At 49.5% G+C, this 23,261-nt stretch overlaps 1 protein-coding gene across 1 annotated transcript; it reads left to right on the top strand.

The window, feature by feature from the left end:
- The first annotated feature begins 11,410 nt into the window (after positions 1 to 11,410).
- Positions 11,411 to 18,840, top strand: Mul1 (mitochondrial E3 ubiquitin protein ligase 1). The gene is made up of 4 exons (XM_038335427.1): positions 11,411 to 11,638; positions 16,208 to 16,295; positions 16,778 to 16,898; positions 17,654 to 18,840. Exons 1-4 carry the CDS (start codon positions 11,519 to 11,521, stop codon positions 18,381 to 18,383), a joined length of 1,059 nt encoding a protein of 352 aa, XP_038191355.1. The 5' UTR covers positions 11,411 to 11,518; the 3' UTR covers positions 18,384 to 18,840.
- The last annotated feature ends 4,421 nt before the right edge of the window (positions 18,841 to 23,261 follow it).

Genomic DNA, 23,261 nt, shown 5'->3' with positions numbered 1-23,261 from the left:
GAATGGATAGGACAAGGAGGTTTTAGGAAATAGTGAGGTTCAAGGCTGGACCTCTTCAAGTTCATATGGTCACAGTGCTGCCCCCTGCCCCCCACTACACACACACACACACACACACACACACACACACACACACGGCAGGTGTCTGTCTCCCACCCTTCTCTGATGCTGCTCAGACCTTTGGACATTTGCTTGTACCCCACCAGGGACACACACGGGAGAAGACAGAGAAGCACACTCCTGTACCCCAAACTCTGACAAATGTAGCTGTCACCGTTCACCCATCCCCCTATTGAGTGGGGCCTGGCTCTGTGCATGTGAACATAACCCTAAATGTCCACTGTGTGCCTGCACTTGGGCCTCCGGAGCAGAGAAGACACGAGTCAGGATGTGTGGCATGCTCCCCGGCCCTAAGTCTCGCAGATGAGAAACAAACTTGCGATTTGTACTGAAGACTGAAAGAATGGGGCGGAGATGCACGAGGCTCAGGAAGGAAGCGGTGATTAACACGGGGAGATGCTGGGGAGATGCTGGCGGGGATGGGAACCAGAGAATCCAGCTGAGGTTTTGGTTCTTTCACAGAAAATACGACCAAATTATAGTCATCTCCTGGGTTGGGAAGAAAGGTCTCCAGCTACATTTCCCCATCTCAAACCAGTGCATTCTCTCCCTGGAAGATGCACAGCCTCCTCCTGTGCAGTTGTTAAAGTCAGGCTGTGTCTTGGGATCAGAGTCTGTGCTAAACACTTGCTTCCTCGCCTCCATCTAAATTGCTTATCATCACTGATACCTTGGAGTCACGAACACCTGGGCTTAACCTTTTACTCGTCATGTTCATTAGTAACCATCCCCAAGACCCCAGAGAATCCCCCTTGCTTTTTAGACTTCTTCCCACATTTCCTCCCTGAAGAAGTGTGACCTTCCCTACCAAAGACAGGCTGTGGGGCCAGTTAGGACTCTGAGGGGTGGCCCCTGCCTCTGGTGGTGATGGTTACTTCTGGAGCCACCATTTCCCAGCCATGTGGTCCTCTGTGAGCCGGGGCATCCTCATCTACAATTCCATCATGCCACCTGCCTGCCTGGGTGGGTTACCCTTCAGTTCAGCCAGTTAACAAACGCATACTGAGCACCCACTGTGCACCACGCAATATTAGAGTTGAGGGTATGGCAGGTGGAAGTATAATCTGGTAGTCTCGATGAGTTTATATGACCAGTGATAACCGCATTATTTAGGATCAACCATTCGCGTGGTAACAAGTGCTCTGGTGACAGATAAATAGGGAAGAGGGCCGGCGGGAGACAGTGTGGGTGCTGGTAGCTGAGGTTAGGTCCCATTGGGAGCAATGACTAAGACAACATTGACTCCTCAAGGGACATCATGTCTTCCTTCCTTCCTCCCTCCTTCTCTTCCTCCTTCCCTCCCTCCTTCCCTCCCTCCCTCCCTCCTTTTTTCCCTTCCTCCCTCCTTCTCTTCCTTCCTTCCTCTCTCTTTTTATTTTTTGAGGCAGGATTTCTCTATGTAGCTCTGGTTGTCCTAGATCTTGCTCAGTAGACCAGGCTGGCCTTGAACTTAGAGATTTCCCTGCCTCTGGTTCCTGAGTCTTCAGATTAAAGGCATGAACCATCACAGTCTGGAGGAAAACTTTTTTAAAAAAAGATTTTCTATTATGAATACAACATTCGGCCTCCATGTATGCCTGTATACCAGAAGAGGGCACCAGATCTCATTGTAGATGGCTGTGAGCCATAATGTGTTTGCTGGGAATTGAACTCAGGACCTCTGGAAGAGCAGTCACTGCTCTTAACCTCTGAGCTGTCTCTCCAGTCCCAAGGAAGACTATTTATTTCTCTTTCCTTAGGATTTGACAGGGTGTGTGAAACTCAGTAAGGAATCAAGAATAAATCCCCAACCCTTCTCTAATGGGGTCTCACTATGAAGTCCTACTTGGTCTGGAACTCACTCTGTAGACCAGGCTGGCCTCAAACTCAAAAAGATTCACCTGCTTCTGCCTCCTAAATGCTGGGATTAAAGGTATGTGCAACCACCACTAAGCCAGAAACTTTTTTTTGACTTTTTGAGACAGGGTTTCTCTGTAGCTTTAGAGCCTGTCCTGGAACCAGCCCTTGTAGACCAGGCTGACCTCGAACTCACAGAGATCCGCCTGCCTCTGCCTCCCGAGTGCGGGGATTAAAGGCGTGCGCCACCGCCACTTTTTTTTTTAATTTAAGTTTTCTAAGTCAGAGTTTCTCTGTGTAGCCCTGGCTGCCCTAGAACTTGCTCTTGAACTGGTCTTGAACTCACAAAAATCTGTTTGTTTCTGCTTTCTAAGTACTGGAATTAAAGTGTGCACCACAACAGCCCAGCCTAGAAACTCATTTAAAAAAAAAACACTTGTTTATAATCATTTATTTATGTTATGTGTTTTTGCACATGGACTCTTGTGTCATGGTACCAATTTGAGGGGTCAGAGGACTCTTGTGTCATGGTACTAATTTGAGGGGTCAGAGAACGATTTTCTCCCATGTGGGTTCTGGGGGTCAAACTCAGGCATGAGGCTAAGCAACAAACAACTTTGCCAGCTGAGCTATCTCACTGACTCAAGGCTAATTAAAAAGAATCAAAATAAAATAGCCATAACACACACACACACACACACACACACTTTTTTTTTGAGACAGGGTTTCTCTGTGTAACAACCCTGGTTGTCCTGGAAATTGTTTGGAGACCAGGTTGGTCTTGAACTAACAGAGAACCTCCTGTCTCTAGAGTACTGGGATTAAAGGTGTGTACCACCACTGCCTAAATATATATATAAAATGGTTCTGTAGATAAGAGGTGTGACTTGGGTGTTTCAGACTTAAGTTATGAAGAATCGTTGGCTGGCCAGCCCCTGCCCCTGCCCCGAGACTCCAGTCCCTGGACCACAGTGCAAACACTGATCCCACACTTGGCAATCAGAGCAGCGTCCACGCTCTGTCGCCAGCCTCGACGCTGCCTTTCCCACTCGTACTCAGCTTGAGGTTTTTCCTTTATGTCTTTAACTTCACGTCCTCATTTGCTTCCCATTGTTGGGATAAAACACTGACCAAAAGAAACTTGGGGAGGAAAGGGTTTATTTCAGCTCGTAGATTGTCATCCAGCATGGAGGGATGTCCAGACAGGAGTTTAAGGCAAAATCCTGGATGCAGGAATTGAAGCAGAAGCCATGGAGGAATGGTGTATATTGGCTTACTGCCACCGTTTTTATACACAACCAAGGCTCACCTGCTCTAGAATGGCACCACCATAGTGAGCTGGGCCCTTCCACACCAATTACCAATTAACCAAATACCTCATGGATATGGCCTCCGGCCAAAATAATGGAGGTAATGTGCAGTTGAGGCCTCCTCTTTTCGGGTTTATCAAGCTGACAACTAAGGTTAGCCATCACAGCTAGTTATTTTAATTATGCGTGTGTGTGTGTGTGTGTGTGTGTGTGTGTGTGTGTGTGTGTGTGTGTGAGTATGTGCATGTAAGTGCAGGTCCCTATGAAGGTCAGGGGTGTTGCATCCCCGGAGCTGGAGTTCCAGGCCTGACTGAGTGCTGGGAGTGGAACTCGGGTCCCTTGCAAGAGCAGTCTGCGCTCTGAACCTCTGAGCCATCTCCAGTCCCCTTGCCTCGTTTCAGCTGAGTCAAGTATAGGACTGGAGCCTGTGAAGTGAAACAGCTGTTTAGGGAGCTGACTTAAAGAGGCGTTTTTTATGAATGGGACGGTGGGCGTCTCCTTAGGTTTTCATCCTTGACCTTTTACTGGTCTCCCCTTAACCTTGACCTTGAGTTTCAATGACTTTGTAACAGTGAATTCTTGGCTAATATAGCCACACACACACACACACACACACACACACACACACACACGTTAAGTCCACATCATGTCCCTAAGAGACTACCAGGAGTCTGAGTTTATATGCAGAAGCAAAGAACCCTCATTGCAAGCTTGATCTTGGGCTCTCCGTCCATCCCGACACAGCAGTTGGATCAGGGAGAGCACTGAGCAGGGTTTTGAAGGAGTAAAACTGGTAGGGGAATTCTGGAGTCAGATGGGGGTTGAACTCCTGATTGGGCAGGAGTGGGGTGGCAGGAGTCTTGTCAAACAGGGATTGGTACTGGCCTTGCTGCAAAGAAATTGGCAATCTATATACAAGTTAGGTAAGCTATTCTTAATGTTCTGGAGTATCTCGTACTTGTTTGTCTCAATTCTGATTGGTCCCCCAAAGGGTACAGTCTGTGGCTTTTCTTGGGTATTGCAATAGTGAGGCCTGTCATGACTGCACTGATGTGGTTAGGCCTCTTCAACACAGACACAGACACACAGACACACAAACACACAGACACACACACACACACACACAGACAGACACACACACACAAATTTTAGTTCTTGATTTTTTGAGACAGGGTTTCTTTATGTAGTTCTGACTGCTCTGGAACTTGCTCGGTTCCAGGCTGGCCTTGAACTCACAGAGATCTGCCTGGCTCTCCCTCCCAAGTACTGGGACTAACGGCGTGTGCCAGCCACTGCCCTGCCCTCCCTGCGTTTAGTAACCACAGGCTGAAAACACTCTCTACATTGACCCATTGGCCAAGCACACCTAGATATTCAGGGTATTTGTTAGTCCCACCAAAGAGTCAAGACTGCCCACCCAAATTTTAGTCAGATTAAGCCAGCTGTATTTTCCCTCAGGCAGGGCTGTCTTCCTAAGGGGGGAGGGGTTTGAGAGAACAGCATCAGATACTGGAGCAAGTAGGGTGTATGTGGCTGAACAACAGGGTGGGGGGGCGGTTCCGAGAGTTCGGTTACATAGGACCTTGAAAGAACATTTCAAAATGATTTATCAGAATATCTTACCCTCCAGGTCAGGGTATAAGATGTGGAACATGTCGCATTTCCGAGAGTTCGGTTACATAGGACCTCGGTAGAACATTTCAAAATGATTTGGCAGAATATCTTATTCTCCAGGTCAGGGTATAGGGTGTGGAACATGTCACATTCCAGAAAATGGGTCAAGGCAGGGTCAAACTTAAATTTTACAGGAAATAGGAATGAACCTATTTTGACCTTGTAATAACTTGGCTTCTAATCTTAAGATGGAGTCACACTGCTTCTGTAGAATGCACAGTTGGGACCAGCCTGTGAGTCTGCAGGTTCAGCTTGTCTGAGCTCAGGTATGGCGCAGAGGTGGGAACATTCTTCTTTCTCTAACTGAGAGAAGCAAGGTTCGTGGTACTGGAATGGCTGTCCAGTTTATAGGGAGTAGAGTGTATTCCTTCCTGTAGTTTTTACTAGTTTGAATTCCTGGAGGAAGACATTTTCCATCTGACAGCTAAGAAACTCAGGCTTAACTGGGCATGGTGTCACAATCCTGTGATTCCAGTGCTTGGGAGATGAGGTGGGAGAATAAGGAGTTCAAGGTCATCCAGGGAAAAATAGTGAGTTCAAGGCCTGTCTAGGACTACAGGAGACCTTGTCTCAATAACCAACCAAACCAAACCAAATCGAAACAACATCACTACCTCCTGGGCTCAGGTAGGTGATGGGCCTTACCAGAGACGGCACGATTGACCTAGCTCTCAGGCACCTGGCTCCCAAGCCTGACCTGAGGCTCCCTTATTAATCCACAGGGTGTGGGTGTCCTCCCATTGGTGCATGGCTCCCATGTTTCCCAAGAGAGGCCAGAGGTGAAGACCAATTGTAGATACTGCTTGCTACAGGGCCTGTTGATGAGCAACGAGCCGGAGAATGTCCTGGGCCCTGGCGGGGTCTCAGTTACCTCAGTGCCTTCCTTAAAGTTGCCTTGCTTGGGCTGGGGACGTCATTTAGGTGGTAGAGTGCTCACCTATCATGCACAAGACTGGGGGTTCCATCCCCAGCTTCACATAAAGCAGCCCTGGTATGCACCTGTAATCCCAGCACTTGAGAGGTGGCAGCTGTATTTGGCTACTCAGTGGGGTTAAAGCAAGCTTGGGATACATGGGACCCTTTGTGGAAAAAAAAAGGCCAATAACCAAACAACAAACCCCAGATCTTTCTTGCCCTTCCTTGTCTCCCATGAGCTCTCCCTAGAGCCAGGTGTCTTTCTTGTGCCCTGATCTTCTGCATCTGTGCTCCTGGCGCCCCCGCGTGGCCAAAACTATCAACTGCAACAACCGTTGAAAATTACCCAAGATGTAAAGTAATGGTTAAGGGTTTTGTTTGTTTGTTTGTTTCTCTTTTATTGATATTCTACATTTTTCTCTGCTCCCCTCTCTGCATCTTCCCTCCCCTCTTCATCCTCCACCAGGTCCCCATGCTCCCAATTTACTCAGGAGATCTTGTCTTTTTATACTTTCTACTTCCCATGTAGATTAGATCTATGTAAGTCTCTCTTAGTGTCCTCATTGTTGTCTAAATTCTCTGGGATTATGATTTGTAGGTTGGCTTTCTTTGCGTTATGTTTTAAAAACACCTATGAGTGAATACATGTGATAATTGTTTTTCTGGGTTTGGGTTACCTCACTCAAAATAATGTTTTCTAGTTCCATCCATTTTCCTGCAAAATTCAAGCTGTCGTTATTTTTTTCTGCTATGCAGTACTCCATTGTGTAAATGTACCACATTTTTCTTATCCATTCTTCAATCGAGGGGCATTTAGGTTGTTTCCAGGTTCTGGCTATGACAAACAAAAGCGGCTATGAACATAGTTGAGCACATGTCCTTGTGGCACGATTGAGTATCCTTTGGATATATACCCAAAAGTGGTATTATTGGGTCTTGAGGAAGTAAGGGATTTTTAGAGAGGGAACTTATTCAAACAAATCATTTGCAGTTTCCCTGACATGACTGACCTGAACCTAGACTTGAATCCAGAAATCCTGGCTTCCAGACTAGCTCTCCAGATGGGCTGTCACTGATAAATATTTGCATACAGGTGATGTGATTCACGGGTGGAAATTGCCTGGTTGTTTCTGGGGCCAACGGTATGAACTAAATGGGATGTAGCTTCTCTGGCAGAGTGCTCGCCTGGCATGCGCGAAGCTCTGGGTTAGATCCTCCGCACCACACAAGCTGGACATGGTGAGCATGCCTGCAGTCCATCACATAGAGGTGGAGGCAGGAGAATCAGAGTTCAAGGTCATTCCAAGTGAATCTGCAATACACGAGACCCTGTCTCAGAAAAACACATATAAGTATATTCTACTCAAGCATTTAAAAGGAGGGGTCAACTCTGTGCCTTCGTCTTGTTGAGCTGTGGTGTCTGCATGTGTGAGCGGGGGTGAACAGAGCCTTTGTTTCTTGGCTGGGGTGATGTGAAGATGGCGAAGATAGCATGAACTGTTGTTGCCTGGGAAACCATGCCAGGTTAATCACACACACCTAAAACTGCAACTTTTGAAAGAAAATGGAGGACACACTTATGATTTGTTTCTTTTTTTAAAGATTTATTTATTTATTTATTTATTTATTTATTATGTATACAACATTTTACCTCAATGTATGCCCACATGCCAGAGGAGGGCGCCAGATCTCATTACAGATGGTTGTGAGCCACCATGTGGTTGCTGGGAATTGAACTCAGGACCTCTGGAAGAGCAGCCAGTGCTCTTAACCACTGAGCCATCTTTCCATCCTGTTTCTGTTTTTTGATAGAATGTCTCGCTACGTTGCTCTGGCTGGCCTGGAACTCCCTATGTTAGCTGGGCTGGCCTTAACCCAGACACCCTCCTGCTAGGATTAGAGGTTGTGCCACCACATCCAGCTCATCTCATTACAGAATCCAGGACTGGCCTCCAGTCTTTCAAGACTTGGCCTTTCCTCCCTAGTTTGGTACTCTAGAATTCATCTTCCTGCCTTGCCATCTTTGTGATTTTAATGTAGATAAAGCGTGCATGCATGCATGTGTGTGTGTGTAGTATATGTGTGTGGTATGTTTGTGTGTACTGCGTGGGTATAGTGTATGCAGTGTGCGTGTATAATTCATGTGTGTGTGGTGTGTGTATGTAGTGCGGTGTATATATGCATGTTTGTGTGTGGTGTATGCACACGACTGTGTGAGCATGTACACCTGTGGGCTTCCGTGTGGAGACTAGCACAGTATGTTGTGTGTCTTCCACTCTCTGTCTTCCTGTTTTGAGACAAGGTCTTTTGCTGTCCCCAGAAGTTTACTTTTTTGGCTAGACTGGCCGGCCAGTGAGCTCTCAGGATCAACCACTGTCCACTCCCCAGTGCTGGTGTTAGGGGCATGTCTGGCTTGTTATAAGGATGCTGGGTATTTGAACTCAGGTCCTTGTGTTTACAGAGCAGGCCACCTTATCTCCTGAGCCACCCCTCTGGCTCACAGGTAAGGATTTCTTAGATAAGCCAACAAAAGCAGACCCCTGAAAGGAAACAATGGATCTATTGGACTTCATAAAAACTCAGAACCTCTGTTTTCCGAGACAGTCCAAGGAGAGGTCAAGCTGGAAGCTTGGAGACATGCTAGCAAGTCATATATGTGATTTGATGGAGGGCTTGTATCAAGAATACATAAAGAACTCTTGGTAACCAGAACAGGGCTGGGGGTGCAGTGCAGTGGTGGGGTGCTTGCTTAGCACACACAAGGCCCTGGGTTCAATCCCCAGCACTACAAACAAATCAAAAGTAAGACTTTAAAAAATGAATAAAAGAAGCCAGGCACTGTGGCATGAGCCTGTAGTTACAGCTACTCAGCAGCAGGAAGATTACCGGAGCCAAGGACTTGGAGGCTAGCCTAGCTAATACAGCAACAACCAGCACAGAAAACAGCAACACAACTAAGAGACGGGAAAGGTGTCAACCCGGGCTTCACCTGCGGAGATCCTTGGTGCTAATCAACATTTAGAAAGATGGGCATATGGGCTACAGGTGCTACTTGGATGCCATTTCTTTTAAGAACCCCTCAAGGCCAACATGCGTAGGCGCTCTGACAGCAGGCCTGTTAGTGCTGGGCAGTGGACCGACTCAGTGACCTATAAATAACTGATTCCTTCCTTTTGGGGCCTGCACAAATACCCTTGACCTGCAATCTTTGGCTATTGGCTTCATTTTCCACTTAATTGTACCTCAGCACACTCCCTTTCTGCCATCGCTGTCGGGAAGCTCCCGGTCAAAGCTGGGCTCAGCTGGTGGCACTGCTCCAGGTCACCTCCTCCCCCATTCCTGCTTTAGAAGCTCAGCTTCCTTTCCCTATGTCCGTGGCTCATCCTCTGCTGGGACTCAGTGAGGACAGCCATCCCCAGCTGGAAGTGGTTTCCTGGGGACATCTGGCGGCAGCTGAAGTTGCTCCACTCCATACCTAACATGGCCCTCGTGCTGTAAACCTCAGCCTGGCTAGGATGAGCTAGGCCCCACTCATGAAGGAATTCATGAGTTTCTTCTAAGAGTGATGGGCGTTTTAACACGCTTCCAAGAAGGCCATACAAGGGCCTGGAGTATAAGCCAGGGATGGCAAGAACCAGTGGGGGCACTCCTAGATTTCTTTTTTCTTTTCTTTTCTTTTCTTCTTTTCTTCCTCTCTCTCTCTCTCTCTCTCTCTCTCTCTCTCTCTCTCTCTCTCTCTCTCTCTCTCTCTCTCTCTCTCTCTCTCTCTCTCTCTCTCTCTCTGGTTTTTTGAGACAAGATTTTTCTCTGAGGCTTTGGTGCCTGTCCTGGAACTAGCTCTTGTAAGACCAGGCTGGCCTCGAACTCACAGAGATCCGCCTGCCTCTACCTTCTAAGTGCTGGGATTAAAGGCGTGCGCCATCACCGCCTGGCTAGATTTCAATTTTATGACCCCTCTTCTGTTCTTTCCCTTGCAGTGACCAGAGGAGAAAGGAATTTTGATTATAAAACAAGTTAGATCCTGGCCTTCCTCATCTTGAAAGGTTTTGGATCTTACCCTCGCACGATGGTGAAGTTCTGGCTTACCATTTAGGAACCTGCAGCTTCCGGCCTCAAGCCTCCCTTCTCAGTGACACGCTATGCTCTGTGTTCCGTGACCTAGGCTCCAGACACCCGTGGCTCAGCTTTCATCAGTTTCCCCCACAGGTCTCTGCAGTACCCATTGTGGTTGCCACCCATGTCCACTGTGTTTACAGAACTCAACTTCCTTCCCTGGTGAGAATAAATGTCTGTTCGCTTACTTGGGGGAGAAGGGCTCGGCTGAGTAACTTTGCCTCTCCTCCTATCCAGTCCAGAGCTTGGGTGCAGGAATTGGAATTGTTGGTTTTAGGGTGTTTGGGGTGCTGGGGCAGGACCCTGGGGCTCTCCACTGATACCCTCAATAGCCTGAGAAGTTTCCTTGGACTTTCAGGGATCTTAACTGAGACCAAGATTCTCCTGGCACCAGTTTCCTTCTATGGAAAAAACTAAATATGTCCAACTTTTTGCAAATCATTCCGGAGACCCCAAAACCTGCCGTCCTAAGCCAAGAGTGGCACATGCTGTACCCTGCACTTGGAACGTTAGCAAAAAGATTAGGAGTTCAAGGTCATTTCTGTCCACATAGTGGTGGAAGAGTCCTTGACGGGCTGCTTGGCTTTGAAGCCCCTTATCACTTTTAATTAGAGATCTGGTATTGTGCATGGAGGGGCAAGGATGGAGCTCAGTGGAGGGGCACTTGAGGCCCTGGGTTTGGTCCCTAAGGTCATGGGTGGAAAGCAAACCTAAGAAACATAATCACAGGACATGGCACTTAATAGTTATTCAATAAACGCAGCGCAGTTCTTACTAAATAAACAGGATGCTGTTTTCTGTGGTGGTGGTAAATTACTAGCTGCTTTAGTGATTCAACTGGAGCAGCGATGAGCGATGGGTTAACTGTTCTCCAGTTCTCAGCAGCATGGCTCTGACCATGTGTCCCATCCCCTCTGGCCGCAGTTTCTTCCTCTTTAAAAAAGAGAACGGAGTATAACCCAGGTTCATCCGATAGCTTAAGTAACGCTCCTTAGCGCTTAACACATTTGACTCAGCTCCCCATCTGATGACAGCGACATCAAATAACCAAGCAATGGCTGGAGAAATAGCTCAGTGGGTGAAGGCGCTTGCCGCTATGGCTATGGACTTGAGTTCGAGCCCAAGGACCCACAAGGTGGAAGGAGAGGACTGACTCTCATTGGGTATCAGCTCTCCACACAGGCACCGTGGCACGCTCTCATCTACTTACAGGATAAATAAAAAGTAATTTAAAAATAACCCAACCAGAGAGTCTAGAAACCCGGAGGGAGCGCTCTCACGTGACCCCGGCCAGCGTGTGGCACTGACAAGGTCTTAGAGTCGCTCGCGGAGGCTCCTTCAGGTCCTCCCAGGATCCCATCGGTTTCTCAGGAGGCCGCAGCTACATCGCCATCACCTCGGCAACGTCGCCTTCCGGTCTCTTGCGCTGTCTCCACTTCCGGTATTGTTCGTCATCAACGGGCGCCGGGCCTACGCTTTCCGGGAAGGGTTTTCCGGCTGCGTAGGGGTCGCGGGTGGCTTCCAGGCGGCTGGCGCTGCTGGGCGTTGCCATGGAGAGCGGATCGCGGCCGTCGCTTGCCCAGTTCATCCTGCTGGGCACCAGTTCCATGGTCACCGCCGTGCTGTACTCCATATACCGGCAGAAGGCCCAGGTCGCCCAAGAGCTCAAGGTCAGTGCGGGAGCCCGCGTGGTCTCACCGGCCGCTCGCGGCGAGCCGAATCGGGGATCCACAGGGGCCCCGAGGACGCGCGGCCGAGAGGGGACCCCGGCCACCGGCTGCAGCGAGGCTGCCCAACCCCGTCGCTCCAAAGCCCTTGGAGTTCCCCCTCAGTGTCTCTGGACGTCATCGATTTGTCGTAAAACTGTTTCTCGAAAAAGTGCTGTGCACCAGGTAGTGAGAGAAAACAGAGGCCATTGTCCTCGTGGATGTCCCATTCTAGGACAACGGGGTATCTGCACGTAATCGGACGGTGTGACAGGGTGAGAAGTGGGTTGGAGCAAAGCAGAGAAAAGCGGAAAGATGTTCAACGGAGAGTTTCGTTTTCTTTTCCTATAGTAGAATACTTTGACAAAAAGTAACTTAGGGGAGGAAGGGTTTGTTTGACTTTCAGTTCCAGGTTACCATCCATCATCTTGGGGAAGTCCAGGCAGGGACTCAAGTCCTCTGACAGATCGCATCTTAGTCAAGAGTAGAGGGAAGCAAATGCATGCATGCTTAGGGCTCAACTTGATTTCTCTACTGTGGAACAGTCCAGAGCCCAAACCCAGGGAATGATGTCACCCGCAGCACACAGGCTAATTTTACTATTAGAGCAGCCAAGACCATTTCTTAACAGATATGCCTGCATACCCACAGGCCAGCCCAATCTAGACAGCACCTGTTGAGACACTCTTTCCAAGTGATTCTAGATTGTGGCCAGTTGACAGTTAAAATTGGCCATTTTAGTGGGCGTGGCCGCTTTAAGCAGGGTGACATTTGGGGTGGAGATGGAGGACGTGCTGATGGGTAAGGGAGGTGTGGCTCCAACCTGGAGAGCAGCAGATTTAGAAGCTCGTTTATTTAACCGCTCAGCTCCTCGCTTCTCCGTTTCTTTTTGGATTGTTGCTGCTGTAAAGGTGCGCTCTCCTATTTGCACTACGCTTAGCCGTTCACACGGCGCCCTCCCGCTTTGGTTTTATTTATTTAGTTTGTTTCAGCACAGCCGTTTTCCGAGACCGATGACAGTGGAGTTCCCTGATTGCAAACCCAGATATTTGAGCTTCAAAGGAAAAGTCGTATAACTAGTGTTAACTGTCAGCTTGACAGGGTCTGAAATCACCTAGGACATAGACCTCTGCGCGCCTGTCTGAGGGACTGTCTTGATTAGGTTCACTCTGATGGCAAGATCTGCCCTGAAAAGGGACTGCACCAGGCCCTGGGCTTGCCAAAAAAAAAAAAAAGAGGAAATAAGCAGAACACAGGCTTTCGTTGCTGCTTCCTGTTTTGGATATCATGTGACCAGCTTCTTTAAGCTCTGTTTACCTTGACTTCCTGTCTTAAGGTTACCTTACTGTGATCTTGGGGAGGGAAGAGTTTATTTGGCTTATGCTTCCAAGTCACTGTTCATCATTGAAGGAAGTCAGGACAGGAACTCAAACAAGGCAGGAACCTGGAGGCAGCAGCTGATGCAGAAGCCGTGGCAGGGAGCTGCTACTGGCTTGCTTTTCGTTTGCTGCTCAGCCTTCATCCTTAGAGAACTCAGGAGGCCCAACCCAGGGGTGATACACTCACAGTGAACTGGGCTTTCCTACATCAGTCTCTGATTAAGCTGCATTTTCTGGAGGAAGTTTTTCGGTTGGGGTTCTCTCCTTTCAGAAAGTTCTAGCTTGTGCTGGGTTAACATAGAACTAGCCAGGACACTTCCTAGCACGACTGAGTGTACCCCTTGACCTGTGAGCCCAAACAAACCTTTCTCCTTTACTTTGTTTTTCTCCCAGTATTTATCACACCAAGAGGAATGCAACCAAGACAGAACTTAAACTTAGGTTTTTAGGTTCAAGGCCATGCAGGACTGAGCCTGCCTTCCTTCCTTCCTTCCTTCCTTCCTTCCTTCCTTCCTTCTTTTCTTTAATTCATTTTCTTTTGGGGGTGGGGGTGGAGGTTGAGACGGGGTTTCTCTGTGTAGCTTTGGAGCCTGTGCTGGAATTCTCTTTGTAGACCAGGCTGACCTTGAACTCATAGAAATCTACCTGCCTCTGCCTGCTTTCCCTAGTGCTGGGATTAAAGGCGTGCACCACTGCTGCCTGGCCGTGAGTGAAGATTTCTATTGTGTCCTTCCCTTTGACTATCAGATTATTGAAACAGTGGATTCCAAGAAATTGGAATCCCCTCTCCCCCCGACCCCACAGGAAGCTCCTGCTGCTGGGAGAAGAAGCCAAGGGCCTGGGACTGGTCAGAGGAGGACTTTATCAAGATGATCTTTGTAGGAGGGGCAGGCTGAGCCCAGTGGTGCTGGGCTGGACCATACCTTAACCTGACCCCTCAGTTATGCCAGTTAAACCTTACTTCCCGCTGGAGGGATGGCTCAGTGGTTAGGAGTACTGGTTGCTCTTCTAGAACCTGAGCTGATTGTCAGCACCATGTGACAGCTCACACATCATCTGTAACTCCAATCCCAGGAATGTACATGACACAGACAAACATGCAGGCAAAAACACCCATACACATTAAAATTAATAAATGAAGTAAAAATTTGAAAAATCCTTACTTTTGTGTTAGGACCCAAAGAAAGATTTGGGGTAGAGCCCCTGGGTATCTTTGCCCTCCCTTTCCCAATGTGGCTACATTGGGTAAATGTCTTTTTTCTGCTCTTCACTATTAATTTAGCTTTTTAGTTGGCTTATTGAGGACAGGTGGCCGAGCCTGGCTAGCTGTGGATGCCAGGGCACAGCTCTGACCCTGACTCCAGTAACACTAGGCTTTTCCCTCCTTTCTTAGTTGACAACATTGCTTTGGGGCAGCTGGCAGCTGATCTAGAGATGGACCTGTAAGGCCAGGAGACGGTCTTGCCGTGTGGCAACTGTCACCTGATCTAGACATGGACCTGTAAGGTCAGGGGACGGTCTTGCCTTGTGGCATCTGTCACCTGATCTAGAGATGGACCTGTAAGGTCAGGGGACGGTCTTGCTGTGTGGCATCTGTCACCTGATCTAGCGATGGACCTGTAAGGCCAGGGGACGGTCTTGCTCTGTTTTATTCCTATCTCCATTCTTAGCTTAGCGTTTGACAAGTAGTGGATGCTCAGTACATGCTAATGGTTTTATTTTGGCCGGAATTTCACAGCCCATCAGCCAAAGACTTGATTTGGCAACTGTATGAAAGTGGACTCCCGAACCTTAGTCCTTTCTCCCTGGACTGATTTCAGTAAGGGCTCAGAAACAAAGCCGTGGAGTTCTTGTGGTGAAAGACGTTCTGGACTCAGGAATGAAGCAATTCACGAGGAGGCAGCTGGATCTGCTGTACAAATGGCTCCCAGCGGGAGTCCGCTGCCCAGCTGTTCACCTAATTTAATTACTGTGATTCCTGGAGTGAGTGGCTCAGAGGGTAGCTGATATTTCACTTTCTTGACCCCCAAACCAATTTGGCTTCAAGTTGGCTGTTATGTGAGACTCTTGGAATTGCTGAACTCTCCAGGGCCCATCTTTGGATGACCTAAAAAGCCTTGCCAGGATGTGAGGATGTAGCTCAGTTGGCAGAGTGCTTGTTTAGCCTGCCTGACGTCCGGAGTCGACCCCCAGCACGACATAACCAGATGTGGCATACACCTGCAGTCTAAGAACTCAGGAGTCTGGGCAGGAGGATTAGAAGTTCCCAGTGCTAAGAAGGCAGAGGAGTTCAAGGGCAGCCTGGGCCACGTAGTAGTAAGACCTTGTCTCAAAAAAACAAACAAAAAACAAAACAAAAACCCCAACCCAAACACAGACAGACAAATGAAGAAGCCAGAACAAACTGACAACATGAATGATTTGAAGGATCCTCGGGCGCGTGTTGAGTCCCGGGCCAGCCTGTGATATGTGAGACCTAGTTAATTCCTAAAAGGATGAGATGACCCTTCCTGGAAAGCCACGGACCCCTAAGTTTAGATTGTCGCTTTGTGGTCAGGCCGTGGGACTAAGTTTAGATTTTCATTTCGTGGTCCGGTTACAGACCACACAGAGCTGAGTGCGTCTTCTTCCAGTGTTTTTTCCTTGGTCACGGGAATACTTGAGTGTTTCAAGGCTTCCACGCGTCAGCCCTGCACTGGCTTTTGCCGTACCTCAAGGTTCACTTATCCCCACCTCAAAGATCCTGTGAGATTGTGGTTCCTGCCCCCCCCCTTTCAGTTTTGGAAACAGACTCCTAAGTGAAGTTGTTCAAAATCACCAAGGATACGCTTCAGCTGGATCTAGTTCTGTGTTTGCTGCAGTTCATCTACAGTACGCCAAGCAGCTAATACCTTTTATATTTTCATGTAAAAATGCTCACATTAAAGGAGTGTTTTGTTCTACTGGAAGCTGATGGTGACACCTCTGGCCTTGAGGAAGATGAGCCCGGAGCCACCTGCCTGTTTATGGTCAAGGTTCAGGGTCAGATTGGGAACCCCATCATCTAGTTCTCCCTGGCCAGGATCCTCAGCCCCCCATCCCCCAATACCTTAAGTTTAATTGAGCATGTCAGTATTCAGTGGCCAACTTAGTATCTATTTATTTTTGTGTTTAGGGAGCTAAGAAGATCCACTTGGGTGAAGATCTGAAGGGCATTCTTTCAGAAGCTCCGGGCAAGTGCGTGCCTTATGCTGTCATTGAAGGTGCGTTTGCTCTTTGGTGTGGGTGGCAGCAGCTGCCTCCTAGTAGTAGTAGGTAAAAGCCATCTTGACTGACACACACCCTTCCTCTTTTTCTTTTTTAAGCCTCTGTTTATATATGTATGCATGTATTTAGTTAGTTTTGTTTGTATGGGCAGGGAGGGCGAGGGTGCCGTTACTCACTTGTGTGGAGATCAGAGGGAAACTTGGGGGAGTTGACTCTCTTTCCACTTTTGTGTAGGTTCCAAGGTTCAGGTTGTCAGGCTTAGTAGCGTTTCACCTGCTGAGGCCGTTTGCGGCCCTCTCGAGAGCCTTTCAGATTCAGGTGAGCTGCTTACCTAAGGCACTTCACAGAGCACGCCTTCCGGTGGTGATGCAGATGCCATCGTGTTGAGTGATTGTTGAAACCCAGCTCCGACACATGCTGAACCTTAAAGCGAGGGCAGAGCTGTCTCTCAGAAGGACCATGATTGCTTTCTCCACAGGAGCTGTGCGGTCCGTTAAAGAAACACTCAACAGCCAGTTTGTGGAAAACTGTAAGGGAGTGATCCAGCGGCTGACACTTCAGGAGCACAAGATGGTGTGGAATCGAACAACCCACCTTTGGTGCGTGTCCTCTGGCTACTTTCCCTTGGCTGGACCCTTACTCTGCCTGTTTGGAAGCTGTGCCTTCAGCTTTGGGGGGGCAGGTTGCAGAGCTGCCTCTCCACACCCCCAGTGCTGCTATGTGGACTGTCACTTCCCTTAGAATCCACAAGGCAGCCAGTTACAGGGCAGACTCCCAGGCCCGCTTCCTGATTACAGAGCCTGGTTTCATAAGGGACCTGGAATCCGTTGATTCTTAGCACACTGAAGCTGTAGGACCTTTCATTTGTGCCAGCACATGAAGTGAACCATTTCCCCTTCTCTCCGAGCAGATTTTTGTTTCAGGTATTTATATGACAGCAACACAGGGAATAAACACTAAAGGTGACCTCTGTTGCCAGCTGTTGTCCATGAAACCTAAGGACCTAAAGTAGACCCTCCTTGTGGTCGTGGTGATTTGGGCGTTGTTGAATGGCCCTTTCACAGGGGTCGCCCAAGACCATTAGAAAACACAGATATTTACATTATAATTCTCAAAAATGTCAAGTACAGTTATGAAGAGAATACTTTATGGTTGGGGGTCACCACAACATGAGGAACTGTATTAAAGGGTCACAGCATTGGGAAGGTTGAGAACCACTCTTTAGAATGGACTGATTTGGAGACCAGCGTCCAGAAGTGTTGCGGAATCGGGGTATCTGCATGTAGGTGGCTCCATGTGTGGGAATCGGTTCCTGTTCCTCTTTTGTTCATCTTTGGTCCTTACATTCTTCTAGGAATGACTATTCTAAGATCATTCACCAAAGGACTAACACTGTGCCCTTTGACCTGGTGCCCCACGAGGATGGGGTCGCTGTGGCTGTGCGAGTGCTGAAGCCCCTGGACTCGGTGGATCTGGGGCTGGAGACTGTGTACGAGAAGTTCCATCCCTCTGTGCAGTCCTTCACTGATGCCATCGGCCACTACATCAGTGGAGAGCGGCCCAAAGGTATCCAGGAGACAGAGGAGATGCTGAAGGTGGGGGCCACCCTCACCGGGGTTGGCGAACTGGTTCTGGACAACAACTCTGTCCGCCTGCAGCCCCCCAAGCAAGGCATGCAATACTATTTGAGCAGCCAGGACTTCGACAGCCTACTGCACAGGCAGGAGTCCAGTGTCCGGCTCTGGAAGGTTCTGGTTCTGGTGTTTGGCTTTGCCACCTGCGCCACCCTCTTCTTCATCTTGCGGAGACAGTACCTGCAGCGGCAGGAGCGCCTGCGCCAGCAGCAACTCCAGGAGGAGTTCCGTGAACACGAGGCCCACCTGCTGAGCCAAGCGACTCCTGAGGACAGAGAGAGTCTGAAGAGCGCCTGCGTCGTGTGTCTGAGCAGCTTCAAGTCCTGTGTCTTCCTGGAGTGCGGGCACGTCTGTTCCTGCCGCCAGTGTTACCTCTCCTTGCCAGAGCCCAAGAGGTGCCCGATCTGTCGTCGGGAGATCAGCAGGGTGATTCCCCTGTACAACAGCTAGGGGTGTAGCAGTCACACTGTGGGTGTCCCTCCCCTGATCAGAGTTTATCTTGAGGTCTTTGGTGGGGTGGCTGTACCCTAAGGTATGAAGGAGGGGACACGGGCAGGCCTCACATCTCCAGCAGCTGGGTGTTGCTTTTCAACATGGACAGGTCCTTTTCCAGTTCCAAGCACCTGGTGAGGGCCATAGTGAGGTCCCCTTCTTAGGAGCCAGATCTGTGTGTGACTGAATAAGACCAGCTCATGTCCACGCAGCAAGGCCAGGGGTCTCGCCTTTTGCTCCCTGGGGTGCTGACTCCTTAGCTTTGGGAGGAAGGCTGAGCTCTGAGGGCCTTGCAGCCCAGACTCCTCCTCTTGCTTCTGTCCATGGGAAGGAATTTCTTAAACCTGTCAGGCAGGGCAGGCCACTAGTAATGTTTGCACATGTGGGGAGAAGGTGAGAGGCAGTGAGAGCAGCATGCCTGCCTGGCCCGTGTGTGTGTGTGTATGTGTGCGCGCGCGCGCGCTTACGTGTGGGACACAGGTCAGCAGGAGGACAACAGACATTTCTAGATGTTTCTTGGCAGGGAGGGCACCAGGGTTGTGGGTGTGGCTGCTGCCTGACTTTCCCAGACAGCTCTGGTTTCCTGTGGAAAGGTCCCACCGAAAGGGAATGAAGGTCACTGCTGTCCTGGCCTCTGGCCTTTGTAGTTTCTCTGCTTGCTTTTGCCAAAGAAAGGTAGCTGGTGGTGGGCACACTTACAGAGCCAGTTTGGACTGCCTCACTGTTCTGTCAGCAAAGCCCAGCAGCGTTCTTCCCAACATCGCTGACTTGTGAGTGCCAGAGAAATTGGAGACTGTCCGTGGGCTGGGTGGCCTGGATCACTCTCAGCTCCGCTTCTTGAGCATCTCCTGTCCTCCGTGAGGGGAAGAAGAGCCTCTTCCAAGTGAGCAGCACAATTAAACAGACTGTGCCCCACGTGTCTGTTGCTTTCTTCACTAGAGTTCAGGTGCCGAGAGGAGGCTTCCTGAGATGGAGGTGAGGCTCCACCATGATAGGATGAAGGTGGAGCTTGGAGACCTTTGTTTTTCTCTTCGGTTGTTGGAATGGGGTTCATGGTGGTTGAGGCCCTGCTTGCCATGCCCACAGGGGACTCTCATGAGCCCGAAATACAGCCCTAGATAGCTGGCCCAGGGTGCCACCCGACCTTGCTGACATAGTTGCATAGTTGTCTTTGACAAATGTATCTCGTTCAGAACACTGGTGCAGCCAGCATCTAGTGGGGCACTGCGGACAGCCTGGGAAATTAGCATTCAGTGTAGTGTTTGCGGTATTTTACCAGTTGCTACTGTAAGCTGGGCGTGGTGACAAGTTGGTCTTGGTGAGTTTGAAGCCAGCCCAGCCTACACAGTGAGATACCATCTAAAACAGCTGGGGCTGGAGAGATGGCTCGGTGGTTAGGAGACTTCACCTGTTCTTGCAGAGGACTGGGCTCAGTTCCCAGAACCTACATGGTGGTCACGGCCATCCAACTCTAGCTCCAGGGCATCTGTTGCCCTCTTCTGACCTGTGTGGGAACCAGACATGCACATACATGCAGGCAAAAATACCCATACACACAAAACTAAAAAACCTGGAAAAGTTAAAAATAACACAGAAGCCGGGCAGTGGTGGCTCACGCCTTTAATCCCAGCACTCAGGAGGCAGAGGCAGGTGGATCTCTGTGAGTTCAAGGCCAGCCTGGTTTACAAGAGCTAGTTCCAGACAGGCTCCAAAACTACAGAGAAACCTTGTCTCAAAAAAAAAAAAAAAAAAAAAAACAAGAAATAAAAAGAAAACCACAAACACAGAAACAGACCCTGCGATTATAAAGGAAGGGACTCTGACCACAGGCTTTGCCAATGAGTGTGTGAACCAGGAGAGGTGAAGTTAATGAGGGCTGAACGCTCACTAGCAAGTTGTGGCTACCGCCTGAACTCCAAGCAAACAAAAAGCTAAAAGAATAATAAAAGAACAAATTACAGTCTTGCCCAGGAAACTCCAGGTACTTTCTGTGGGGGCCCCGAGATTCCCTGTGTCAGCAAGAACAGTTGGTAGAGGAAGACTTGACCATACTGGAGGGACAGACAGTCTGCCGGCCAGTGGAGTCCTGTCTAGTGATGTGTGAAGATCATTCACTGGACAGGGTGAGGGGACCACTGGGAGAGCCGGTCCCCCTTTCCTCACCTTTCCTTGTGCCAGGTGTAAGAGCCCAGTGGGGCTTAGAGACCCGCCTCTGCCAGAGTCAAGAAAGAATCTGGTCAAAGGGATTAGGAGGCAGGACAGATGGCTTGTCCCCAGTGGACACCTACAGGTGACTCCCACTGTGGGAGACTTGGGAGCAGATGTCTCCCAACTGTCGGAAGTGGGTGTGCCCCGTGTCTCTGGTCCCTGCTTGATCCCAGCATATCTGACCCTGCAGCTGACTTTAGCTATTGTATCTGTGGTCTGTGGCGGCTCCTTCCTTCCACTTTGCAAGCCTCACCTCCAGGAGGGTGGAGGGGGCCTAAGCCGATATGTGGGACCCAGGTTGGGTTGCAGGGTGCTAAGGGAGATCAGGCTAGAAAGGGGCTCTTTCGGTGGGACTGGTGCGTCCCGAGTCTGCCAGTCATTCTTGCTGCCCCCTTGATGTCTGGCAGGATTAGGGGGGAGAAACCTTGCGTGCTAATACTTTCAGTCCCTCACAGTTTGTATTGGCACCCCTAGTTCATTTCCAGTACTTGAACTAGTGTGGTGTGTCATATTACCTCAGCCTTGGCTGGGAGCCCTTGAGGCCTGGGGACCCACAAGACAGGTCTGTCCTTCTGTGTCCATGTGTCCTAGGTTCCAGGACCCTCACAGAGACCCTGGCCTGCAGATGCTTCAGCCGTAAAGGAAAATGGCCTAGAATTTGCAGGGTCCACATGCGCCCTCCTGTGCACATGGAGTCATGTCTAGATTATCCTAGCACGGAGTCCCGGATGACGGGGTGAAAGTTACGTTGTGCTGTTCGGGGAATAAGGAGACAAATGTGTATGTGCTCAGTTCAGTTTTTTTCACAAATACTTCGGATTGTGCTTGGTTAAATCCCCAGAGGCAGAGCCCACAGCGTTAGAGAGCCCAATTTTAGCCAATCTGCACATCCATCCATCATTCAGGCCCCTCCCCAGAAGATCCTGGTGGCGGATGGGCTGGGAGGTGGTCTTCAGAATCCCAATTCATTCAGAATTCTAGCGGAATATTTGAAAAGCAAACAGAAACACGAAGAAGTAGGCCAATCTCATGCCCTTCACAAGCCATTCTGGTCATTCAGAAGGGCCAGCTGGGCCGCATCCTCCCTCCCCCCCCCCCCATGCTGGGGAATCCTACAGGGCAAGAGGGTATGTGGAGTTGGATGTCACTGGAGTTGGATGTCACTGGAGGGCATTTGTTCATCCATCGGACAGTGTATACCTTGTGCCTGCAGGAGTAAAATGAGGGACACCCAGTTCTGTCCTAAAAGGGCCTGGAATGTGTCTCAATGCATCCTATTGTTTGTCAAGGAGCGAGTCCCACTCTGCAGGGACAGGAGATGTCACTCTTTGGCTCATTGGATTCCACAGAAGGACATTTTCTTAGTTTGTCTTCTGTTCCTACAGCAGAAAACTTGAGGCTGGGTAATTTATGAGGAGCAGAGGTGGATTCCCAGAAACTCTGGAGTCTGGAGAATCCAGGAGCAGGGCACTCACCCCTGCTGAGGGTCCTCGTCCCTGTGTGATAATAGTAGAGGGCAGCACAGGAGGGAGGGAGGGAGGGAGGGAGAAGAGAAAGCGAGAGTAAATTATTTAAATAACTAGCTCCCCCCACCACAATGGCCTTATTAAATTTATGATTTCTCTTTTTGATGGTTCCACCTCTTCATCCTGTGACAATAGCACTAAAATGTCAATGTGGGTTTGGGAGAGGACATCTAGACTATAGTGGGGGGCTGAAGAGATGGCTCAGAGGTTAAAAGCACTGGCTGTTCTCCAGAGGACCCAGGTTCGATTCCTAGCACCTGCACACTGGCCCCCCACCATCTCTAACTCCAGTTCCAGGAGAGCTGATGTCCTCGTCTGGCCCCTGAGGGCATCAGGCATCCCCATGACTCGACTTAGCCACACCATGGTGCCCTCGCCCTTGCTCATACAGACTCAGCTGCTGGAGTCCTTGACTTCCTTCCACTCACTGGTGTCCATTTTCCCTGGGGACTGCTTGGAGTGTCTCCTGTCACCTCCTCCTCCTGCTGCTCTGGGCTGGATTTCGTATCCCTCATCTAAGATTCCCAAGATACACTCTCATCTTTTAGTTCCTCTCCTCAGTGCCGTTTTCGGTCGTCAGTACCCTTACACACTACGTGATGGTCTCCTGTCCTCACCTGGAGGTAAGGTGTGTTCTCCCTTTCGTTTTCTGACCCAGGGCTGTGTAGCACAGGTGTGTCTTGAACTCTTGATCTTCTTGCCTGAGCCAAGTTATGGGAATATGGTAGGTATGCCTGCATCATATTCTTATTCACCAAATACACAGGAGAAACAGGATTGAACCGAGGCCCGGTTCTCTAGTGCCTAAGCTCTTAGCTGAGGATGCTATTGGTTAATTTTCTCGTTGCTATAACCAAATGCCAAATAGAAAACAACTTGAAGGAAGAAAGAGTTATTTTAGCCCACGGTTTACGGGGAAAGAGCCCATCATGGTGGAGCAGGCAAGGCGGCTTGTTCACAAATTCGGGAGCAGAGGCGAGCCAGTGCTGGTGCTTGGCTCCCAATTGTGGGGGGGAGGTTTCTCTCGTTAGTTAAACTTTCTGGAAATGCCCTCACAGACACACTCGGGGATGTGTGTTAGGGGACTCTATATCCAGAGAAA

The sequence above is a fragment of the Arvicola amphibius genome, chromosome 6, assembly GCF_903992535.2.
Source record: "Arvicola amphibius chromosome 6, mArvAmp1.2, whole genome shotgun sequence".
In the NCBI taxonomy this organism is placed as follows: Eukaryota; Metazoa; Chordata; class Mammalia; order Rodentia; family Cricetidae; genus Arvicola; species Arvicola amphibius.
The sequence above is the reverse complement of the archived record's forward strand: the minus strand, read 5'-3'. Positions and strand labels throughout refer to the sequence as shown.